This window comes from Ammospiza nelsoni, chromosome 22 (genome assembly GCF_027579445.1).
Source record: "Ammospiza nelsoni isolate bAmmNel1 chromosome 22, bAmmNel1.pri, whole genome shotgun sequence".
NCBI lineage: Eukaryota > Metazoa > Chordata > Aves > Passeriformes > Passerellidae > Ammospiza > Ammospiza nelsoni.
This window is the reverse complement of record NC_080654.1, coordinates 2,045,852-2,067,732: the sequence shown is the minus strand read 5'-3', so window position 1 is coordinate 2,067,732 and position 21,881 is coordinate 2,045,852. Positions and strand designations below refer to the sequence as shown.

At 40.8% G+C, this 21,881-nt stretch overlaps 1 protein-coding gene across 3 annotated transcripts in view; it reads right to left on the bottom strand.

Moving 5' to 3' along the window:
* Positions 1 to 21,355, bottom strand: part of PRKCZ (protein kinase C zeta) — a 41,738-nt gene extending 20,383 nt beyond the window's left edge. The window contains exons 1-6 of one of the 3 annotated variants that reach the window (XM_059487360.1): positions 21,178 to 21,355; positions 20,233 to 20,426; positions 16,472 to 16,593; positions 14,577 to 14,666; positions 14,179 to 14,229; positions 1,637 to 1,722 (exon numbers count right to left, since the gene is read on the bottom strand). In XM_059487360.1, the coding sequence (XP_059343343.1) occupies positions 1,637 to 1,722; positions 14,179 to 14,229; positions 14,577 to 14,666; positions 16,472 to 16,593; positions 20,233 to 20,303 (420 nt within the window). In that variant the 5' untranslated portion in view covers positions 20,304 to 20,426; positions 21,178 to 21,355. Of the gene's footprint in view, positions 1 to 1,636; positions 1,723 to 10,397; positions 10,461 to 10,763; positions 10,978 to 14,178; positions 14,230 to 14,576; positions 14,667 to 16,471; positions 16,594 to 20,232; positions 20,427 to 21,177 lie in introns of those variants that run through there. The other 2 variants (XM_059487362.1, XM_059487361.1) reach the window with 2 other exon arrangements.
* Positions 21,356 to 21,881: the final 526 nt, after the last annotated feature.

Here is a 21,881-nt window from a genome sequence, read left to right as displayed (position 1 = left end):
CAAGACTTAATTCCATCCCCTCATCTGTGCAGCCAGTCCTCCTCCATCAGGAGAAACCCAAACTGCACTGCCCAGAGGAAAGAAAAACAACCCCAAAACTGCCTGATGAGAGGAAGCCTGGGACATCTATTGCCACCTCTTCCAGAATTCCTGGCCCACCAGACTTCCTTCAGGATCCTTTTATAGGTTTTGCAGCAGCAGTATTGAGACTAAATAAAACCTGTCAGGCCCTAAAGCAGGGGCAGGTCCCAAATTGCACCAGAAACTCAGGTAACCCTTTCATACCTCTCACATGCAGTCAAAGCCATACCAGAGAGTTCACCTTTATGTTATGTTCAACAAGATTAAAGTTTAAATTTTTGCATGTGTTCATTTATCTGAATGATCTGAAAAAGTTGCAAAAGGTTACTTTGAAACAGGAATGAATCCTTAAGGCAATACTCCAGCCTTAAAAATTCCATCAACATTGAAATTTGGTATTGAATTCAGTAATGCAGACATGACCATAATTTCTCATTAATTTATCCATTTTCATGTCACATTTTACAGTTTATGGTAACCTGCTTACTAACTTCAGCTGGATGTGATTTGTGTTCTGGCTATATATGATGTCATTGCATGCAGGTATAGAGCAGTCTTGTTTAGGATTGTGACATCCTAATGAGGTATCAAAATCTCTGTGTATATTCACTATTTACCTCAGGGCAAATAAAACATCATTATCTATAACATTATGGATTATTAATGTGGCAGCATGCATTCATAGTGTTTCAAAGGAAATATGTTATTATGTAGCAAATAAACATTAAAAATATACTTTCATATTATAAATTATTTTATTCCTGTAATACATTATACAAATCCATGTGATAATTCATATATATATTTTTAACATTTTTAGTGATAAAATGCTGAGTTTTAAGGGGCTTTTCCTTCTTTCAGTGCATTTTTGGGGTAGGAAATTTTAGAAAAAACTGTTATTTCAATTATTAGAAAAAATGTCCCTGCTGAATGAAAGAGTTAGCTCTTCTGAGTGCACTCAGTTTTGTGTGGAATTCCCCCAAGTACATTTATATATATGCTGCAATACTTAGGCATAATGGGATAAGTGAAGGAGGTGTCTCAGCCTTAAAGCCACATTCACTTCCTTATGTGGATTAAATCAGGCTCTCCAAACACAGCTGTATTTTAGCTCAATAAAAAAATCCTTTTAAAATTCTGGGATTGTGTAGTACCCCAGATACTAAACAGTTAAAACTCACATCAGCAGCTGTAACTTTTATGGATGGCAAAGTGTTCTGAAGGTAAAAGATTTTGCTAACAAGCAACCAAAAATCACGGGAGTGGAGAGAGGAGAAGCTGCTCCAAGGGTGTATCAGTTTAAACAGTCACACAGCATTTTAGACTTTAAAAAGAAATAATTTCCACCAATCCTGCATTAACTCAAATTCAAACACTGCCAAGTTTTGCCTGCTCCTTACGACTCCAATAACACCGCAGAGCCCGAAATGTCACATCAACAAGCACCCTGCTTTTCCTTTCTTCCCAACACTCCAACACAGAAACAGCACAGACTGAGGCAAACAATGAGCACAGAACATGAGCAAACCCCAACGTTTCATGCAACAGTACTCACTCTGTTAAAACGTTTGGCCTGGAACAAATGCCCATTGACTCGGTACAGCTTCCTCCATCTTCGGGCTCCCCGGCGGTAGATGGATTCTAGGGAAGAAAGCAGAAAGGTGTAAAGCAGCAGCATGGCAGCCCAGCAGCACCACACACAGCAGGGGAAGCAAGTTGTGACTCAGAACAAGCTTGCTTTCCTAAATATCAACGCACAGCCACAATCCCTGGGGATTTGGATTTTTTAAGGCGGCCGTGAGTGACGGCTGGGGCAGGATGTGCCTCTCCCTTCCCTCCAGCCCTGTCTCCTTTCCCTCACATGATCATAATCCCGTTACAGCTCCGTGCTCTGGCTCAGGTGAGAGGGACAGAGCTGTTAAAGGAGCAGCTCCTCGGGGAAATGGCGCTGCTGCTCTGCCCTGGCACCTTCCATGGCCACGCACAAAGGATGGCTGGTACCGATAGCGGGAGTGTTTGGTACTGATAACACCTCACACGTGCAACATTCAACATGCTCCAAGTCTGCAGAGCTACAGCATTTGACTTCATTTCTACCTTGACAGTAAATATTTCTTTTGTTCAGGCAGGTCAAGTGCAGGTCTATGATAATTTGTAATATATTCCAAATGATTTGTTACATTTAATCTGTTTAAGCCAAACCCAGCATCTACTCCAAGTTACTTTTGTTGTGGCTGTTTAAATGCAGATGAGCAGCTTCTATGTGAATGGCTAATTAGAGAATTTGATATTTAATATTAAATTGTTGTGCCACAGGGGTCCCTCTCAGAGCTGCTCACAGCTGTAGGGGTGACCCAGCCAAGCCCAGCACAGCACCAGGGTCAGCAGCTTCCCACAGCTGGTACAGGTGGGTTCTGTGGGGTACAGGAGGGATAAGGACTCTGATAGATTTGATTTATAATTGATACTTTGTCAGAATGAAGCAGACGTACATTTATAATCCTCAGGAATTAATGCAAAAGCATCTTAGATTTTCATCTTTAATGTTACTTTCAAGTTTCAAACATTCACACTTCATCAAAGATGAAGACTTTTTTAAAATAGAAAAACACAGAGATATTTTCTGTGTCAAATGATAATGCAAGTAGTAAAAAGTTTCTTTGTCAAGAAATTATTTTAACACTATATTGAGCAAGCCAAAACTCACAGGCTACTGACACGCAATGTGTGAACACTGGCTGCAATTCTGGGTCTGATTTTAGATCCTCTATTTTTGTCCTTCCAAAGGAAGCACTGAAGTTTCTGTGATTCCACATATCTACAGTGCCAAATCCCCAAATATTCATACCTACTCTATTTGCATGTGCAAATGTTTACTGTGCAAGCATTTGAAACAGATACTGCACTATTAAACTAATTGTTAACAATTTGGAAAAAGAAAACCAAGCAGCTTCTCAAAGCAGCCTAAAGACTGCACACCCAAAGTGGCGAAGATACAGCCACAGGAACAGAGATGGACACTGGATTTGGCCATTTGACTCAAATAACTCTTCAAAACCTGCCAAATATCAACCTTAAAGCAAACTTTTCTCAAGTGCCAAGAAAATTAAAATGACAACCTAGCAAAATGACTGCAAGGTTTTACCCAAAATATGCTCAACCACAAACACCAATGGAAAACCCTTCCACCATTTCTATCACCAAGAGGAAAAGATCTCCACAAGGATTTTTTTTCCAAAATAGTTAATTAATTCATTAGACAAAGCACCATATGGAGGCAATGTAATACATCTGTGATCTGAACATTAGCTTATCACTGACATGAGGAATATTAAGTGAATGATAAGTTAACGAGCAGCTTGTGCTGATGAAGTCTGTAAATAGAGGAGCAAGTCACCTCCCTAATTAATGATAAATATTAAATCAAAGGCAGGGGTTTATACCATGTACTTGTGAGGCAACAGTCTAACAAAAACTGAGTTTAATATAGACCAGCTTAAAAAAGTGGGAACCCCAGGACTGCCACACCCCAGGACTGCCATGGGTCAGTGCAGGGGCTGAGGGAAATCAATCCCCATTTCCTATTCCCTGGCTCCAAAAGGGGCCAAGGTAAAAAATGAGAAAACAGCAATCCTGCAAGACACACCTTTATAGCACACATTCTATTATTACTACACATTAGGATTAAATTTCTTGACAGAATGAAACTCTCTTGCTCACTGAGGATCCAAAAGTGGGACAATGGCTGATGCACCACAGGGTTGTGCTGCCAGAGACCTCAACCCCTGGAACACTGAGCAGGGAGGAACCTTATGGAAGGGGACATCCTTCCCAGAAACTCCCCCAAGGCTAAGGCCAGGCTAAAAAAGGAGTTTGGGTTTTCAAGATCATTGTTATTTTGAAGCATTATCAGCTACAAGTCCCAGCTAGAGCTCTACCAGATCAAAGAGAGCACCCTGAACAATAATCAGATTCATAAAATGGCAGTAAGTGCAAACCCTGAGTTAAGAAACAATTTATTGTCAGTGCTGTGTGAACAAAGCTCTCATCTGACTTTGCATCTCATCCCTTCCCATGGCAAAATGAACCGAAACAACATTTGCAGGGACGTGTTTCTAGAACACTTCAGAATAAAATAAAGAATGGATTCTGTGATTCCTGAAACCAAGAACTAAACCAAGGTTTTACAGGACTGATCCCAGCTACCTAGAAGGAGGAATGCCACCACAAAAGTCTGATTATTTAATTACTGAGCTTATTGAAAAGGGCTATTTTTTAATTGATTTCACAGCACACATCAGTTAACTCATTAAGGAGTTCTAGTTGGCTGCTTGCAGTCTGATGGAGATATACTCCTAATTAAACAAAGTAATCTTTTCTGATAATTAATATTAAACACAAGACATTGCCTAACAAAAAAAATTCTTTCAAACCCTCATTTTGTATCTGAGAACGTTTAGATAAAAAAAAAAAAAATCAAGCATATTTTAAGCTCTTAGCAGGGATAACAATTTTTAATTGGAGAACACAGATATATATTTTAAATAGAATGAAGGTACAGAACTTTATGTACTTCCAAGAGTGGAAAATTGAAAGAAAAAAACACAGGCTTTTTCAAAGTAAGAGTACAAGGGAAATAAAAGTACTCAAAATAAAATTAACCAGCTGCCTCTAACCTAAAAGCAGTGGGGAACAACTGACAGCTGCTGCTGTGCAATTCTTCCCTCTGTTGTCAAACTGTGCAACTACATCACTACCAGTGAAGCACAGGAAACCCTGCAAATAGATTTGATATTGGCTTCCAGTGACATTTCCTAGGACTGGGCTGGGGCTTCTTTCCTCATCTTTTAAAAATATTGTAGAAAAAAGTTCTGAGGAAAAACATGAACACACAAAATTTAACTATGGATATAAACTGACAAGCAATGTTTACTGTTCAGTGTTAATTCCAAATTAATTTATCCACAGAAGATACTCCCCAATACCATAATGAGCTCTGCAGAACTTGACAGAAAGGATGAGAACTTGATGCTGAAAAATGTAACTTGGAAAAGCAGGGGAAAACGGGAGGAGGCACAATTCCTGTCCAAATGACAACACAGTTGGTTTCCACCAATGAAGGGCACCAAGATGGCCACAGAAATTACTCCTTCTTCATTTGGATCCAAATGCAATTCCAAAGTTGGCTTTTATGTGATCCAGCCCTAATGAAATCTGCTCCTATCCTGAGCACAGAGGTAATTTGCTATTGCTGCAAATCACTTCTCAGAGATTAATACAACTTGTTTACAGGCCAATTACCCAGCCTGCCAGCTGGATACTACCAGAATGCCCAGTTTTTGTTTTGTTCTTTTAATGTTGTGCTGAGCACACAAGTGAGCATTCTTTCAAAACCAACTCATGAATTACAAGAGGGAAATTGATACTGGCATTTCAGATAGACTGGACTTGATAAAGAAATTACAAATAAAAGTAGAACACATTTTTTGGGAGACTAAATTCCAAAGTACACTTTGATAGTACATTGCTTGACATCTGTTATTTAATTTCCTACAAATAGGTACATTGAAACAATTTACATGCTTCAGAAAGCAATTTTAAGACATACATTGGATGTTAAGTGGCCCTTCTTTTTATTATGAATAAGCTGCTGCATACAATTGAAGTTGGGAAATGAAAAGAGTATCCTTAACAATATGGAGGTATTAAATGCTTTGACCCCTTGCAGTTATTGCAAAATATTAAGTGGCCAGAAGAAAGCTTTTTAAAATTCAATTGAAGGCTGATTAGCACTTGGGAAACCATCTCCCATCCTTTTCAACAGACACTAAAATTAAGTACAAAGTCTGTGAAGAAAAGCGCAGTTAGGACAGCAACAATGACCAAGGTTTAGGATCAGTGGAGAACCAACAAGGAAACAAATGTCCCACAGAGCAGCAGCACTTCCTGCAGCACAGCTGGGTGAACATCCTTCCCCAGAGCCTTGGAAGGGGCAGCTGAGTCCCACCTGCACTGCAACACCCCAGAGCTCCTCATGCCTGAGCTCTTGGATGTTCACCTTCACATCTGCTGCCAGAATGGCTCTGTGGCCCTGCAAGGTGACAGTGACACCTCCAGAGACAATGCCACAAACACAGCAGTGCTTGCAGCTCATCTGGAGCCAGCCTCTGACTCACACATCTGATTTCACGTGCAATTTATCAGATTTACTGAAAACAACAAAATATACCAAGGGTTACCAAAGAAATGGTCACTAAGTCCAGTCAGTGACCATGTCCTGGTTCCTCTCTGGGCACATCAGTGACCACAACCTGCTCATGTCCTTCCCTGCTCATCCTCTTGTGCTGACACTTCTGTTTGCAAGGCTGGCCCAGACACAGGACAAACTCCTGCTCTATTTGCTGCTCTGATTTGAAAGGATGTTATGAAGAGGGCCAGAAGACAACTGGCTGTGAGTCCCTGCTTCTGAAGGTGATTAAATTTTCGTTTAGGAAAGAAAAAAGGTTCATATTTTCCCTTCTCTCACTGGGCCCTCTAAGCAATTTTCAATTCACAGTCTTTCATGAGGTGCATTTGGCTCCTCTGGTTACAAAGTCAGTGGTCACACAAACCCCAAAACCAAACCTGCATTGCATGGTTAATAGTAAGCCCAATGATTTCTTTTGATGATTGGATCATTAATTCTCCCAAAATAAAAATCACTTTCATTAAAAGATTTACTACAGTGAAAAGTGAATTTAATGTTCTATTAGCATCATTTAGGAGCTGCATTAGAATGCTTGATCAAGCTGAAAGAGTACTGAGCCAGTACTTATTTAAAATATTTCATTCTTTAATTTAGCTCACTTAGGACTGAAGTACAGCAAAATGAAGTTCTGAACATTTAAGCAATCTGTACTATCTGCATCCACTTTCAGGCCACAGTTTTGTTCTTATACAAACCTCTATGTCTTAGTACATCCATGAAACAATAATTTATACTATAAATAAAAGCCTGATAACAGAAAGTCTTTTATACACCCTGGGGTCAATGAAGAAAGCAACCAAAACAGTGAGGAGCAACCTAATGAAGTTTGCTGCAAGAATTTGGTTCTGCTGTATCTCATCAGCAGCCTGGATGATTTAAGACCTGCTGGGAGTCTTACCCTAGACCTAACAGCAGAATTTACCCTAGACCTAACAAAGAAATTGCCAAGAAAATGTTCATCCTTTGAGCACATGTAGTTCACACCTGTGGGTAACTGAAAGGGAGGAGAAGCCCAGTTCCTGTGACTGAGACAGTAATCAGAAGGAACTGGAGCCACATTGTTCAAGTATCATCAGTTATAACTTGGTCAGATATAGTTTTCAGCCAGAGTTTTTTATCTTAAAAAGCAAATTATGACACGTCTATTGAAAAGGTCAAAGGAAAAATAAAAAGCGAGCTAGTGACAAATCCCTGAGAAAATATTATAGAAGATTTTGCTTGAAGAGTCCCATTTCCCTGGCTTCTTGTCCTTTAGAAAATGATTAATGATTAATCTTATCCTATGCCAAACATGATTTTTAAATTAATTTTAGCATATTTTATCAATTGATTTTATCTAAGTTGAAATCCTACTCTTGTCTCCATGCACTGAAACATTCCACTGGCTGTGACCTGTCCCATCCACCCATCCCCCCTCATCTCAGAGTTATCTGGACAATTCTGCTTGTACTGCAAAGTGCTACTGCACATGGAGCTGATCATCACAGAACTACCAAGAGTTTCCAGAACATGTGCTTGGAATGAAATTGAAATTAAAGTTTGGTAACTTTGGATCAGAGTTGACAAAATGAAGAACAGGGACTCTTGTGCCAGTCACAGGGCACCTGCACTGCTTTACTGAGGAGCACTAGAAAAGAATCTAAATTATTGAAAGAATAGCATTAGCAGTAGTAATTTATTGTAAAAATAAAGGCCAGACTAAAATCCCGGAGTACTGCCTTGAAATAGCTTCTGGTTTCCTTCTAAACACATCCCCAGCTCCCAATTCAAGGACAAGCCCTAAGAGATGCAGGAGGAACAGCAATGGAACTCGAGTTACAAATGAGGCACTTTCTGGTCAATATTGAGAGGATCAGCTTTGCCTTTTTCCACTCCCATGGCAGCTCCTTCCCCGTGTGGCTCCAGGATGAACTGCACAGTCTGCTCACCCTTCTCTGTCTGACAGTGCCCAGGGCTCCCTGAGCCTCCCCTGGGAGCCACCCTGTCAGCAAGCCTCAAGTTTGCTGCTCTTTGCTTTATTTACCCCCCAGAGCTGTACTACTGCAAGCCCTCAGAGGCTCCAGCTGCTCTCAGAGCCTCCCAAGGTTTGCTCCTGGTGCTCTGCACCCCAAATGAGCAGCACAATCTCACACACAATCTGGTTTCTCACAGCAACTCCAAAATCCAGGAGATTAATGTGAAGAGCCCATACACCTGCCCTGCAGGCCTCTGCTGTGGATTCTGTGGCTCAGTTCAACATAAAAAACCAGAGCTTGCATAGAGAAATTCATTTCCAAAAGTATTACACAGAACCCAAGTACAATAATACATCATTAACCTTGGCTGTATAAATGAGGAGGTTTCATATTAAACAGCTCTCCCAAGCTACTGAAACACACAGGCCTAACTGGGGTTTAGCAGGCCCACAAATATTCACTAATTCCAGCAAAATCAAAAAGCTTCACCACCTCCTTGCCCGTTTAGTTACCCAAGTGCCTGAATATCAAGAGGAGTGGATTTAGCAATTTATAAGATATGAGACAACACAGGGAGAGGAACCAGACATTACATCAAAGAGGAGCTTTCTGAAACCAGGTGACATCCTTTCTGCATCTCATATACTACACCCTGACTAACAGCTAGGAGAGGGGAAGTGGAATAAAGAAAACAGATTATTTGCTATGGCACTTTAAAAAACAGCCCATGCAGTCCTTAGTCCATTGTAGTTTTAGTCTATAGTTTATAAATTGTAACACAATCATCTGCTAAGACACCCAGCATCTTTAATTAAGAGCAGATCTTAAATCCCACAATCAGACTTGTGCTTTATCATTTTATGCCTGAATTATAAAAAGCAGGGTCCAGCCCTTTATTCTTCATTGGATGTTTCATAGCTAAGAAAACTGTTACAATTATTTAGAATTAAAAATCATGAAATTACTATAAGCAAACCAGACCTTTAGCTACAATTCTGTTCTCAGTAACTTATGCTGCCTCACAATCTGTCTCTTTTTCAAATATGTCACATACAACACAAACGTGGTGCAGTTAAGACAGAGGAAGAGATTTCAGGTATTCTTGAGAAACTATGACACAGCTATTTTTAAATCCTAAGCAAAAATATCTTACATTAAAATAGTACAGTCCCTCCCTCCCCCCCAGTCCAATTACTAAAATCCAGGAGAGGGTTACTAGCAGTTTCAAAATTGCCTAATTATCCAGTGCAATCCAATCTGCATCTTCAGAACAGTCTCTATGGTGGCAATGGTTCTTTTCTTCATTGGGGGATTAAATTGGTTCACGTGCTCTGAATAACCTAATCACTGCTGCCAATACAGTAACAAATGAAGGGAAAAACCTGCCTTATGAGCTAGAAAAATATTTACAGGCCACACTACTCCAGCAAGAAGCCTTTTCAAGCTATTTCACAGTATCAGGCAGGATATAAGGCAAAATCAAATATCTATACCTAAAATAAAAAGCCCACAACAACAATTAGTTACTACGATACCTTTACTCAAGCCTATGATGAAATTTTCAAGAAAGATGGCTTGGGGGGAAAATGAAGTCCAAACACCTAATGCTAAAATACTGAGCAGATAAACAAAGAGCACAGCAGACATGCACAACACAGTGTAATCATTACCAAAAAAATAAGGCAGCAAAATCAGCCAGAAATATTAGATAATAAAAACTATCATACTAATGTAATGAGTGCTAAAACATTTAAAACACATTCATTCTCTTCTGTTAATTAATTAAAGGTTTCATAGTCTGCATTCTCCTATTTAACGAAGCCAACAGCAAAACAACCCTAAAATTTGCTGGCACTAGCTATCCAAACCCAAGATGAATTCTAATATTAAATACACAGATCTATTTGTAAAGCAGAAGTGAACTAGCACAGTTCGTTCTGACAATATTAGAAACTAAGTAACCCTTAATTCAAAACAAGTATTTCACAATTAAAAACAGCCATCTATAACAATCCACTAAGCAGAATTCAACAAAAAGGCCTCAGAAAATGATGCTCCTAAATGGTCAGCCTTTACATCAGCAATCCTACAATAAACAGGCCCTGAGCACATACCGTCAGGGTTTTTGGGATACATTTCCTTCATTAATCTCCAATATTAGCAGCAGCAGCATCACTCACTCTTCTGTTCCTCTCCTCCTAAAATACATTCCCCAGGAGTCCTTTCAATGCAATTTTATCAGCATTTCCAGGAGGTCTCTCAGCCACATCCCTACGCACAGAGGCAGCAGGAATCTCTGCATTTGTAACAATCCATGGCTGCAAAGGAGGGTGGCAGGCACAGCGACTGTACCATAACCAAAATGCTGAGTTCTCCTCTCTCCTGCAGCACACGTACACACAGCCCGCGTCAGTGCCCGCCGCTCGCAACAGCAACCACAATGATGACACAAAATCTACAAAAAAGCATGCATTACTCACTGGGTTTTATTCTTTAGCCTCTTCAGCATGGAATTCTTTACAATGTAGTAGGTATGAAATGAAACATTTTCCCTTTATTCCACGGATGCCGCTGTGTGAATACCATTAGACACCAAGGACAATAGGCAGGATCAGCTCGAACATTAAGAGCAAATATTTAATGGAAGACTGGTTACCCCCGTCTCTCCCTTTCACATCTCTGCCTCATGTATCCAGGCACGGGTGGTACTGGCTCCCTTGAGAGGCTGTAGCTAGCAGCTGAGGCACAACTAAAACATGGCATGGATGTCAAGGAGCTGATGTCACCAAAACAAGAATTTCTCTGATAAAGCCAGCAATTCTGTGAGGGAAGTGCTACAAATCGATGTGGATTGTTCAGCTGGATGTGCCGTGTTACACAATGCACTGCAGCACCAAGAGTGATAAATCAGATCAAGATCTGTCAGGGTAAATAAGCTGAGGCTCCAATAACTAAGTTATAAAGCTGCCAATCAGCTGCTGGGATCCACACGCGCTGTCAGGAGCGCTGGCACCTCCAGGCACAGGAGAGAACACAGCGAACGCCTCTGGAACAACCTTGTTTATTCCATCCTGAAATAACTGCTCATCCACTGAGAAAGTAAAACTGAAATGCAGGACTGCTCTAAAAGTCTGCCATCTTTATCAGGAAACACTGATCGAGCACCCAAGGCTCCAGTCCAGCAGATGCTGGGAACACCCGGGAGAGGTCACATTGAGTGGCTGGGAAGGGATGGGAGATGTTTCAGCAAGGCTGATGGGAGATGGTCACATTTACTGGCTGGGAAGGGATGGGAGATGTTTGTCACCTCCCAGCAGCACTGCCAGCTCAGGGAGAGGGGCTGCTTGGAACCACAGCTGTGCTCTGACACTGAGAGCTGGGGCTGGCTCCAACAACAGCACAGAAATCCAGCAGCAAAGGAAAACAGAGACAATACAAATGCAGATGCTGGAGACTGTGCAAATTCTGTCTCACAGACAGCACCACATCAATATAAGAACAAAGGTTCTTCAAGCACAGAAATAACTTTCCTTAAGTCATGCAAATGGAATTGAAATATTAGGCATGTGGTTTATTTCATTAATGCATTACAGCTTTTATTTCAAGCTTTGCTGGCTGGTACAATCTCAAATCCGTATCAATTTAACAAAGGTGAGGATAGGTAGCAACTCTATTATTAAATTTCAACATAAATGCAAACCCTCCAGTCTGTATTCCTGCACTCTTCTTCCAAAGTATTATTGTTCTGAAGGAGCTGGAAAGAAAAACCCTACAATCCTACAGAAATAAAGATTTGCACTTCAGAAGACCACAAACTATTGGGAAGAGCAACTCCATGACCTAACATGGAGACATCTGAGCAACAGATTGGAAATGCAATTATTTCACAATTGAATAGCTTTATTTAAAAACTCCATTTCAAACTGTCTGTAGGTCTGTAACAAACCAGCAATCCACACTGAGAACTGCTAATTTAAGTAGAAGCTCATTTTGGATAGACCAACTACTTCACTGTTTATTTGTCTCTGGAAAAAACCTGAGGCAAACTCATAATCTCCTTTATAGTGCAAACATGATGCTCCAGCAAACATATCCATATATTACATAATATTCTCACTTTTAAAGGGATTTCCTATGACTATAACTACAGTGATAAAGACTAAATAAGAAATTGAAACAGGATTAATATTTTGTGAAGCAAAGCAAATATTTCAGTCCTGACAAAATAAATAGTTCCTTCAATAAACTGTATTACCAACACCAGTAACGTTCCCTTAGAGTCCAAGTGCAATGCAGATATTTGTTGTGGGCCTTTGGCTAACAAGCAAGAATCCTGAATGTATTAGTCTATGCTAAAATACAATTTTAATACAATTAAATAGCTCTGTTGCAAAAAATAGCTATACCTAGGCCACTAGGCCCAATTTCCATGCAGGCCCCACAGATGCAGAGGTAATGTGCATCAAATTAATCCATGAAACCATGAGAAACCTGACCAGAGATCCCTTATCAAGCACATCCAACTAAACAGGATTTTGAAACAATCTGAGTGTGATTGAACGTGACCTGTAAAACCAAACAGGGAGAAATACCCTACAGACACAATAACCAGGTCAGCTGAGCCACACTCAGCTGTGCTCTCTGCAGCTCATCTCATGCTTGAGAGAGCTCAAACTTCAAACAAATTAACACAAAAAACTTTCCTATTAGAATATCTACACCTTTAATGAGTTCATTAAATTAGGTGTCTCAGGGATAATTTCTTTAACTCTTCTAATCATAGCAGAAGAGCCTTTATCTGCTGGCCTTGTTCAGAAAATTAAAGGAATTAATGTTGTACATTTACTTTTTTTTTCTTTCTAAAAGACAATTTCAATAACCTAATCAATATGAAAACTTACCTGGTTTTTACAATCAACACTTCATCTACTGTAGTTAGATGTGGTTAAATGTAGAAAATCATATTTGAACTCTAATTTTTTGGTATTTATTTCACCTCTCTCCATCCTCATAGAAGTTCTCAATAGAGAACTTTTTTTTATTATTAGCATATTAGCATTATTCTCTGATAAAAAATAGCATTAACAACTACTACCACTGCCCTACTCATCTTTAGCCAGACTGTCAGTGTAAATCCTGATCAACCAAGTCTTTTCTCCTAGTATGCATTACTTGCTCTTATCAGCAATTACTTTTATCTCCTCTCATATTTCTCAAAGAGAAGAGCAAAGGTCCTTCAAATTCCTCAGGTAGCTTTTTTTATACTCCTGTGAGCAGCCAAGCATCATCTGGTACCTTTGGCACCCAATTATTCCCATTCCTTTCCTTAACATTTACCAAGATATGAACTAAAGTCCTGATGCCATCCCTCTGCAATGAGGGCTGACTATACAGCTATTTAATCCCTTTATCCCTGTGCAGTTCAGGTTATTACAAATACAGGTAAACCATATCAATTATGTGTCCTTCCTCTGGAGGTTTATCTACCTCTCACAGGATTATTTTTATAGAGATTAATAACCTTTTTATTAAAATGGCTGTATCTCCCTCCTCAGCACATAATTTCTTTTACCTGAAAGTTAAAAAACCAAAATAACCACAAAAAAAGCAAAGGCCTACATTGAAATAGGCATCTAAAATCCTGTTGTCTCTTCCTCCAAATGTATCAACAACAAAAACCAGCATTAATCCTCAGAAACATTAAAACACTGCTACAACACTGGTTTATGCAATTTGTCTGTTGACAAAATGTAAAACATTTTGTATTCTTTTAAGAAAACAAAACAGAAACACACATATGTAGCACTGGATTATGAAAATCCTTTAATATATTTCTTTTCCACGTGACCAAAAAAAAAAAGTGTAGCTAGAATGGGAGAACATTTTAGTACTCACGATCTTCTCCTGGACAAGGCATGCCGGGTTTCTCTGGAGTACTTGGGAAAACTACAACAAAAACATCAGATTTTTAAGGTAAAAGAATCTCAGTAGTATTTTTTCCTTGATTTTTCAATTTATTTACATACAAACAGTTTTTGGAAGCCTTTAAATAATTCTACATGAGAAATTATGCAATCAAAATTTAATTCTAGACTGGGAGAAGCTTATACTGGAGTAAAGCAAGAACATATCTGTGCAGTGCTGAACTCAAAGCTCCTGCACAGTTCCAGCTTTGAGCTCCAGTTCCTTCCTCAGCACCAAACTCCAGGGCAGAGCTCCACCAAGGACACTTGGAGCAGCTGTGGGGATGATCAGGCACACAGGGAGGGGTTCCTGAGCTCTGCAATACTTGCCATGAATGATCAGCCCCTGGTCCCTGTTCTGACAGTACAGACGGAATGCTTCCTCCAGCTCCATCTGAGAGGAGATGGTACAGGGGTCACCTAACAAAAAAAAGCAACACACAGGTAAATTTACCACCAAAGAATTTCAATTAGCAAAATATGTACCAGCTTCAGGTATTGCCTTTCTTTCAATCAACTTGATATTAAGGTGGCATTTTGATCAAAGCCAAAATGGAACAACACAATGATTCTTTCCAATTTCATCAAAACTGAGTAGACAGAACTACCCTATAGGATAACAAGAGAATAAAAGTGAACACATATGCCTAAAGATCCCCCCCACCATTTTCTTGATGTCTGCTTGTGGTCACATTATCAGCATTACCTTGGGAGGGTTATTTTTGTTAAAACTGGATAATTAATCCATAAATCCACTTAAGCAGACACACAAAGTACAGTACGTCACAATGCACTGAGAGGCAGCACAGAGCAAGGGTGTCACTGAACCCCTGTCCCTCTGTGTGTCCCTTCCTGCAGCACACCTTGGCTGACACGTGGCCTTATGATATCCAGGCCAAGTGATGACACCAGAGTCAAGCAACATTTAAACTTTAATTTCTTATTCTTAAAAATGTTCTTATTTTGTAAAATTATGAATCCAGGGGCCAGCTACCTCTCTTTTAGGCTATTGCTGTTGATGATCTATAAATGCAGCAATAATGCAACATGAAAGACAAAAGAATTATTTGTACTGCAAATCAACAATCCATATTCCTTGCATGTTTACAGGATTTTATCATGAGTGAGTTATTCATAGTTCAAACCTTTTGGATCTTGCCAAAAGCAAAGAAACATTATAAAAGCCCAACAGAAAATCTATTTTCTTCATCTCTTGGTAGGTTTTGTTTATTCATTAAGCCATGGGCAATTGTTTGCTTTTAGTTAGTTCAAAGAGAACATCTGTTTGTGCAATCAGTCAAATGAACTTAAATTCCATGTGGCAATAAGTGGAAACACTTGCATGCAGAAATAGGATAACTCAGAAACCCAGGAGGATCAGTAACAGCCAACACAGCAGATTGGCTGGAACTCAACCACTCAGACCCAGGAATCACAGAAAGGTTGTGCAGGTATTTAACCAAGACTAGAGGAAAATACTTACTAGAACAGAGACTAAATAAATTCTTTTTAATTTAAGTAAATTCAATAAGCCAATGCAACAGAGAGCCCAACCAAGAAACACTTAACAGGACTCCTGTCTTAGAATCCTCCAACTCCAAACTCAGGGGGTTTTCTTCCACCCTGCAATAATCTCCCTTTATTAGCAGGCATGCAGTTCAACCAGCTAAGCACAGGCAATGTAATTATCTTCCATGTCCTTCCCATCAGGTTACTTCTTATTACACCACCATTAAACTGAGGGTGGTACAGGTGCCTCTGTCCTTCTTGGTATACAAAATATAAAGAGTAAAATTTAGGAGTATTAATACTTGTCCTTGGTGTCTTAAAAAGGGCTGAGTTGTCTTTGACTACCAGCTACCTCCTTCCAAGGTCAGTGCTTTGAAATTCCATTTACTCAAACAACACTATCAGCTAAGAGAGCTATTTAAAAAACCAAAACACACCATTAAAACTATTAGCCAAACCAGTCTGGTATTTTTCCACCTTTCTGTATTTAGTTCTAGTTCTGCAGGCCCTGACTTTGACAAGGTGTTTCTGTAGAAGTGAATTCAGGCACTACTGCAATCAACCCTGATGTCTTAAGATTCATTTCTCCAAGCTTCCTGCTCTAGAACAGGGCTGTACAAAAAACTCCACAGTATGATATTTGTTTATACAAGTTCCTCATGCCCCTTGTCTGCACTACAGTGAACAACAAACCCTGAAGTATTTCAGTCCAATACCTTCATCATCAATCCACTTGAGGGTAATGGGCTGTTCCTGCTGCAAGTTACACATCTCGTGCACTTCATCACAGAGCTCAGCATAGCTCATGGATGCATCCAGGTTTGTTATCAGGATGTCCCTGCAGAAGATGAAAACATCAGCTCTTATCAGAAAACACCTGCACATTCCAACAGTTCCACCTATGGACAGCAAGCTGCAGAATCACACAGAATGAGCATTCCTCATATAAAACACTCCCACTGTGCCACAGGATTACACCTCCCAGTGCTTAACTTAAAAATCCTTCAGCGTGGAGGAAATAAATGTGTTAATTACCAGTCTTTAATGCATGTTTACTCGGGTGAGCCAAGCTCCCTTATTATAATTATCAGTGCTTGAAGTGTTGTTAAAAAACAAACCAGAAGCTTTCATAACAATTTTTTTTTTAATCCAGGTGCTTCTTCCATCAGGAGATAAATAAAATCTCATTTATTGTAAAATCCTTTAAAACAGAGGCTTTACCTCGCATCCACTATATTGTTTGAGATGAAGCTTTGATTAGGTGAATTCTCAGAAGATGTAATTACAGGAAAATTCAGGTAAAATCTTACTCAAATTCTGCATCTTGCACTCTACCTTTGTAGTGTTTAGAGAGCATGAACCCAGTACTGAACTCTCTATGTAAGCTATACATTATCTCAGGAATTTGTGACAATAACTTTTGATATAATAGAAGTCCACAAGTCCTGTCAAAGCAGTTCCAATACTGAAAAAGGAAAAAAGATTAAGCAAAACAAAATCTGATTATTTTGAAACAAGAGTTTCTACCACTTTTAAAATATTTTTCAAATAACTGACTCAGGAAAATCAATTAATAAACAAGTGCAAAAAGAAACAGGAGATGAACATAAATCATTACATTGCCTTCAAAACTTTCCAGAGGACAGTTAGGAAACTGTTTTGTAGTTAATGGCTACTGGCATGTGTAATTCTTTCCCCTCTTAGTGCAATCCAGCAAATACATCAGAAGTTGTCCAACATGACTGAGATGATTTTCCTGTTTTCATACTATGTGACATTTTAGAAAAAATGTTATACAACATTTTCTGCCTACTTTCAGCAGCAGTTGAACAGTACTATACTGAAATAAGAAACTTAAACTCCACAACTTACATTTTAAATGATATGCATTAATAACTTGCCATTTTGCCTTTGCTGAGAAAAGCTCCTATAAGCAAAGCTGTAAAACAATCATCTTAAAGAACTGGACTGTTTCAAATTCAGATGAAAGCACTGCTACCTTTTCAAGTGTATCTTTAATCTATACTTTGTAGCACTCTCAAAGAGCAGCAACTTAATCATTCTTCATAACAGCAGCAGCAAAAGAAATGCATATGCTGCCTGCCAACCTGTACATCCATATCACCCACAACACTGAGAGCTGTCAGGTGAGGCTGAGTTTAAGAACATTTCCCTGTCAAAGAAGTCATGTTTTATGCATTTATGGAAGTAAGAGACCAAACTGGTTCTCACAGCAATGTTTGAGGGCTGGTACAATGCCTTGCCCCAAGACAAGGGCACCAACAGATGCATTTATTTCATGCTCATTATTGAAAAGCTCATTATTTAATGCACTGCCACTGTGAGCTACTCATGACACCAGGCAGGCGTGGATCTGTGGTAACCCTGGACAATCACACTTGCACAAGTATCTAAATAATACTCAAAACCTGAAAATACACTGTAAGACAACAATACTACACACACTATAAACTCCAAATAAAACTGGCAACTACTAATCAGCCTTGAATTGTTAAAATTATTATTAACAGATGTCATTCTACAAGTAAATTAATAAACTTCATGTCCATGATGCCCATGTTCCTTTGAGATTTACAGTATTTCATCTTAACATCTCTACAGCCACATCAGGCAATCAGAGCACAGGGAAGTGAGAACCATTCCTTGTTTAACACTAAACAATCCCATGGGACACTTTTAAAAATATTTGAAACTGGACACTACACAGTAATATGGAAAGGTAATGATGATCAGTAAGTCCTGAATGAGCAGTTACAGCAAGAGAAATAATTCCAGTGACAATCAAACTTGTCATCTTTCAGAGCCAAGATAACACAGCAAAGCAGACTGCACCACTGCTCTGTTCAGTGATTTCAAGTAACCACGTGTAAACTAGAGGCAAGTTGTGTAATTCTTGGTTCATTACTGCAGTTACTTAGTTTTTCTTTTGTAATCTACTCTGGCAGTGATTTCCACCCTGCTATGTTAGGAACTCTGTCACACCCAGAAACAGGAATACCTGAGATAATCAGCCTCCAGAGATCCACTCAACACTCACGTTTCAAACTTCCTCATGCTCACATTTCTAACAGGCATTTCAACATGGCACCTGTACTAATATTTTATTGCAGCAGTGAGTCCCTGGTTCTGAAGTTGCCCAGCATCAATGATTTCCTGCAGTTTGTCAAACTGTCTCAAAATCTGAGTGCAGTACTGCAGTGGAAACACTGAGATATCAGTTATAGAAGCTAAATGTCAAAAAGAGTCAGTTTTAGCTCACACTATTTGATCAGCCCAACAAAAAATTCACAGAGCCTGGAATTCTTGTTTGTAAACTGACTTCTACAGACTTCACAGCTCATGCAAAAGACTGAATGCAGTGTTGCAGGAAAAACTACAGCAGTTTATTGTAAAACATGGTAATAATAATGACTTCTAACATTGAGACAATTATTATCACCTCCCCCAGCTGTGCACAGACAAGTTCCACAGACACACTGCTTTCACTTTATATCAGCATTACCTGCCAGCAAGCATCCCCAAATTATTTACACCCAGTTCTACTGGTGTTTGTAGTGCCTTCCCCACAGAGCTGAGCTCTCCCATAGCATTACCACATTAACTCAACTGCTCTAGAACTCTAAACTCAGCACCTCAAACTACATGGCACTGACAAGTAGGTAAGTTTAAAACGAAAGCATTTTATTTTCAATAAAATGTGTGAAGTGACTTTCATAAGTACATCACATTTCATTCAAACCAGCATTTTTCTACACCATGATGTAAGAACATGCACAGTGGTGGCAACATTTACTTATTTAGCAGTAAAATATCAGAAATGACCACTCAAGTCACTTATTAAATGCCAACAAGTTCAGTCTAAACTCTTCCAATCAACTTTAGGATCTACTTGGACCAAATATTTAAGTCCTCAAATGCCTTAAACTCAGGCCTTGAAGGAAGACAGGAGAGAATAAACCAACATTATTTCACAAGGTCCTCAGAGTGGCAGCAAGCCAATTAGATTAACCATACCTGAAAATTCAGATTTCATGTTGCTGCAATAAAACCTTCCTGTTTCTACTGTCAACAGAGCGAAGTTATAAGGGACCATGACATTGTGATTATAGACAGGATGAAATGTAATAACTGCATGTGGGGGCAGGAGATGGATCTAACCTGGCTGTGCCCATGGGGATCAATAATCCATCAACCCACAATAACTGTGGGTTTGTCAGTTATGCACATTTTCTCCCCTTCTGAGAGAAGAATAAATTAACTTTTCTTCTTGATCAGCATGCTGCAGGAGTCTGACTGGTATTTTAATAGCTCAGAAGTGTACCTGCCTGATCTGACATTAATTACAAATCCACCAAAGCCCTGGTTACTTTATCACCAGGTCAGACCACGAACTCCTGCTCAATACACTTCAAAAATAGACAGGTCACAACCCAGAGGAAAGGACACACTGACTTACCCACTGTAGTGTGTTTTTACTCTGATGAAGTCTTTGTTCAGATCAATTTTTGAGCCCATTCTGCTCGGCATGGTCTGTATTTAGCAGCTATATAAAATTATAAGTATGCAGAAATAAGTTGATTCAAGACAGATTCTGAAGTGAAGAGCTTCACATGTGAAATGTGTTTCTGCTCCAGATGATTCTCAATCCAGCTGCACAGATAAAGAAACCAGAATATTGATGAATATACACACACTGCTAAACAAATGAGTTGTGTCAAATTTTAGAAACACAAATAGCTTTACATAGAACAGCAAAAAAATCAAAAGGAAAATGTGTAAGACCATTGACCTGCACAGAAATAAAATATGATTGGTTAAAAATACCCTGTACAATTTAGCTTTACAGAAATATCCCAAGTATTTGAGGAAGTTTTCTTAATCATTCAACAGCTCCCTCCTGGCTGAAATACTCCACAGAAGTTTTTACTTATTCATCAACACAGCATCTTACTCTTTCCTCCCAAAGAAACAAGTAGCTAAAAATAGTTTTTCTGTAAATACAACATTGTAGTCAATTACTACCAGCTACAAATTTACCCAAGAGAAGCAGCAGAGGAACTCCAAGGGGCAATTTACCATACCTTTATGACTGGAGCCTGACAAACATCCTGTTTATTCCAAACCACCACCTCACACACCAATGTGGGTATCCAAACACCTCCCGAACCCCGCTGTCCGGGCAAGCCGGGCCACAGGTCCCGGGGGAGCGGAGACTCCCGAAAGCTCCACCCGGCCCTCCCGGGGGGCTCAGGGGAACACGCGGCCCCTCCCGTCCCCCCCGGTCCCCCCTCAGCCCCGGCCTGCCGGGAGCGCCCGGGACGCGGCACCGTCGCTCGGGACGAGCTGGCGCCGGCACTTCCCCGGACTGAGCGGTCTGCACCGGGACCGGCCGGGCTCCTACCTGCTCCGACCGCCGCCGTCTCACCCCTCACAGAGGGGCCGCTCCCTGAGCCCTGCCCGACTGCACCTCCGCGGCCTCAAGTTGCTCAAAGTCCCGCAAGGAAGTTTCGAAGCGGACTTTGCCTCGCTGCCGGCGGTGCCCCGGCGGGGAGCGGCGGTGAGCGGCGGCCGGCGGAGGAGCCGCGCTGTCCCTCAGGTGCCCCCTCAGGTCCCGCCCCAGGCGGCCCCCGCGCCCCTCAGCCGCTGTCCGGGCTCAGCGCCCCGCGCCCGCGGCAACATGGCGGTCTGGGGGCGGGAGCCGCAGCCAATGGAGAGCCAATCCCCGCCCGGGTCCCGCCTCCCCGCCGCCAATGGCAGCGCGGGAACCGTTACCTGGGGAGCCGGAGCGTCCCGGCCAACCAGAGCGGGCGGGGGGGCGGCGGGGAACACCTGCAGCCAATGGGAGCGCGGCGCTGCAGGGAGCGGCGGCTGAGGGGGGGGTCAGGTGTGAGGGGAGAGCGCTGAGGGAACAGCTGTGAGGGGACGGCGGTGAGGGGACAGGTGTGAGGGAACAGCTGTGAGGGGACAGCTGTGAGGGGACGGCGGTGAGGGGACGGCGGTGAGGGGACAGGTGTGAGGGAACAGCTGTGAGGGGACAGGTGTGAGGGAACAGCTGTGAGGGGACAGCGCTGAGGGGACAGGTGTGAGGGGATTGTGCTGAGGGGA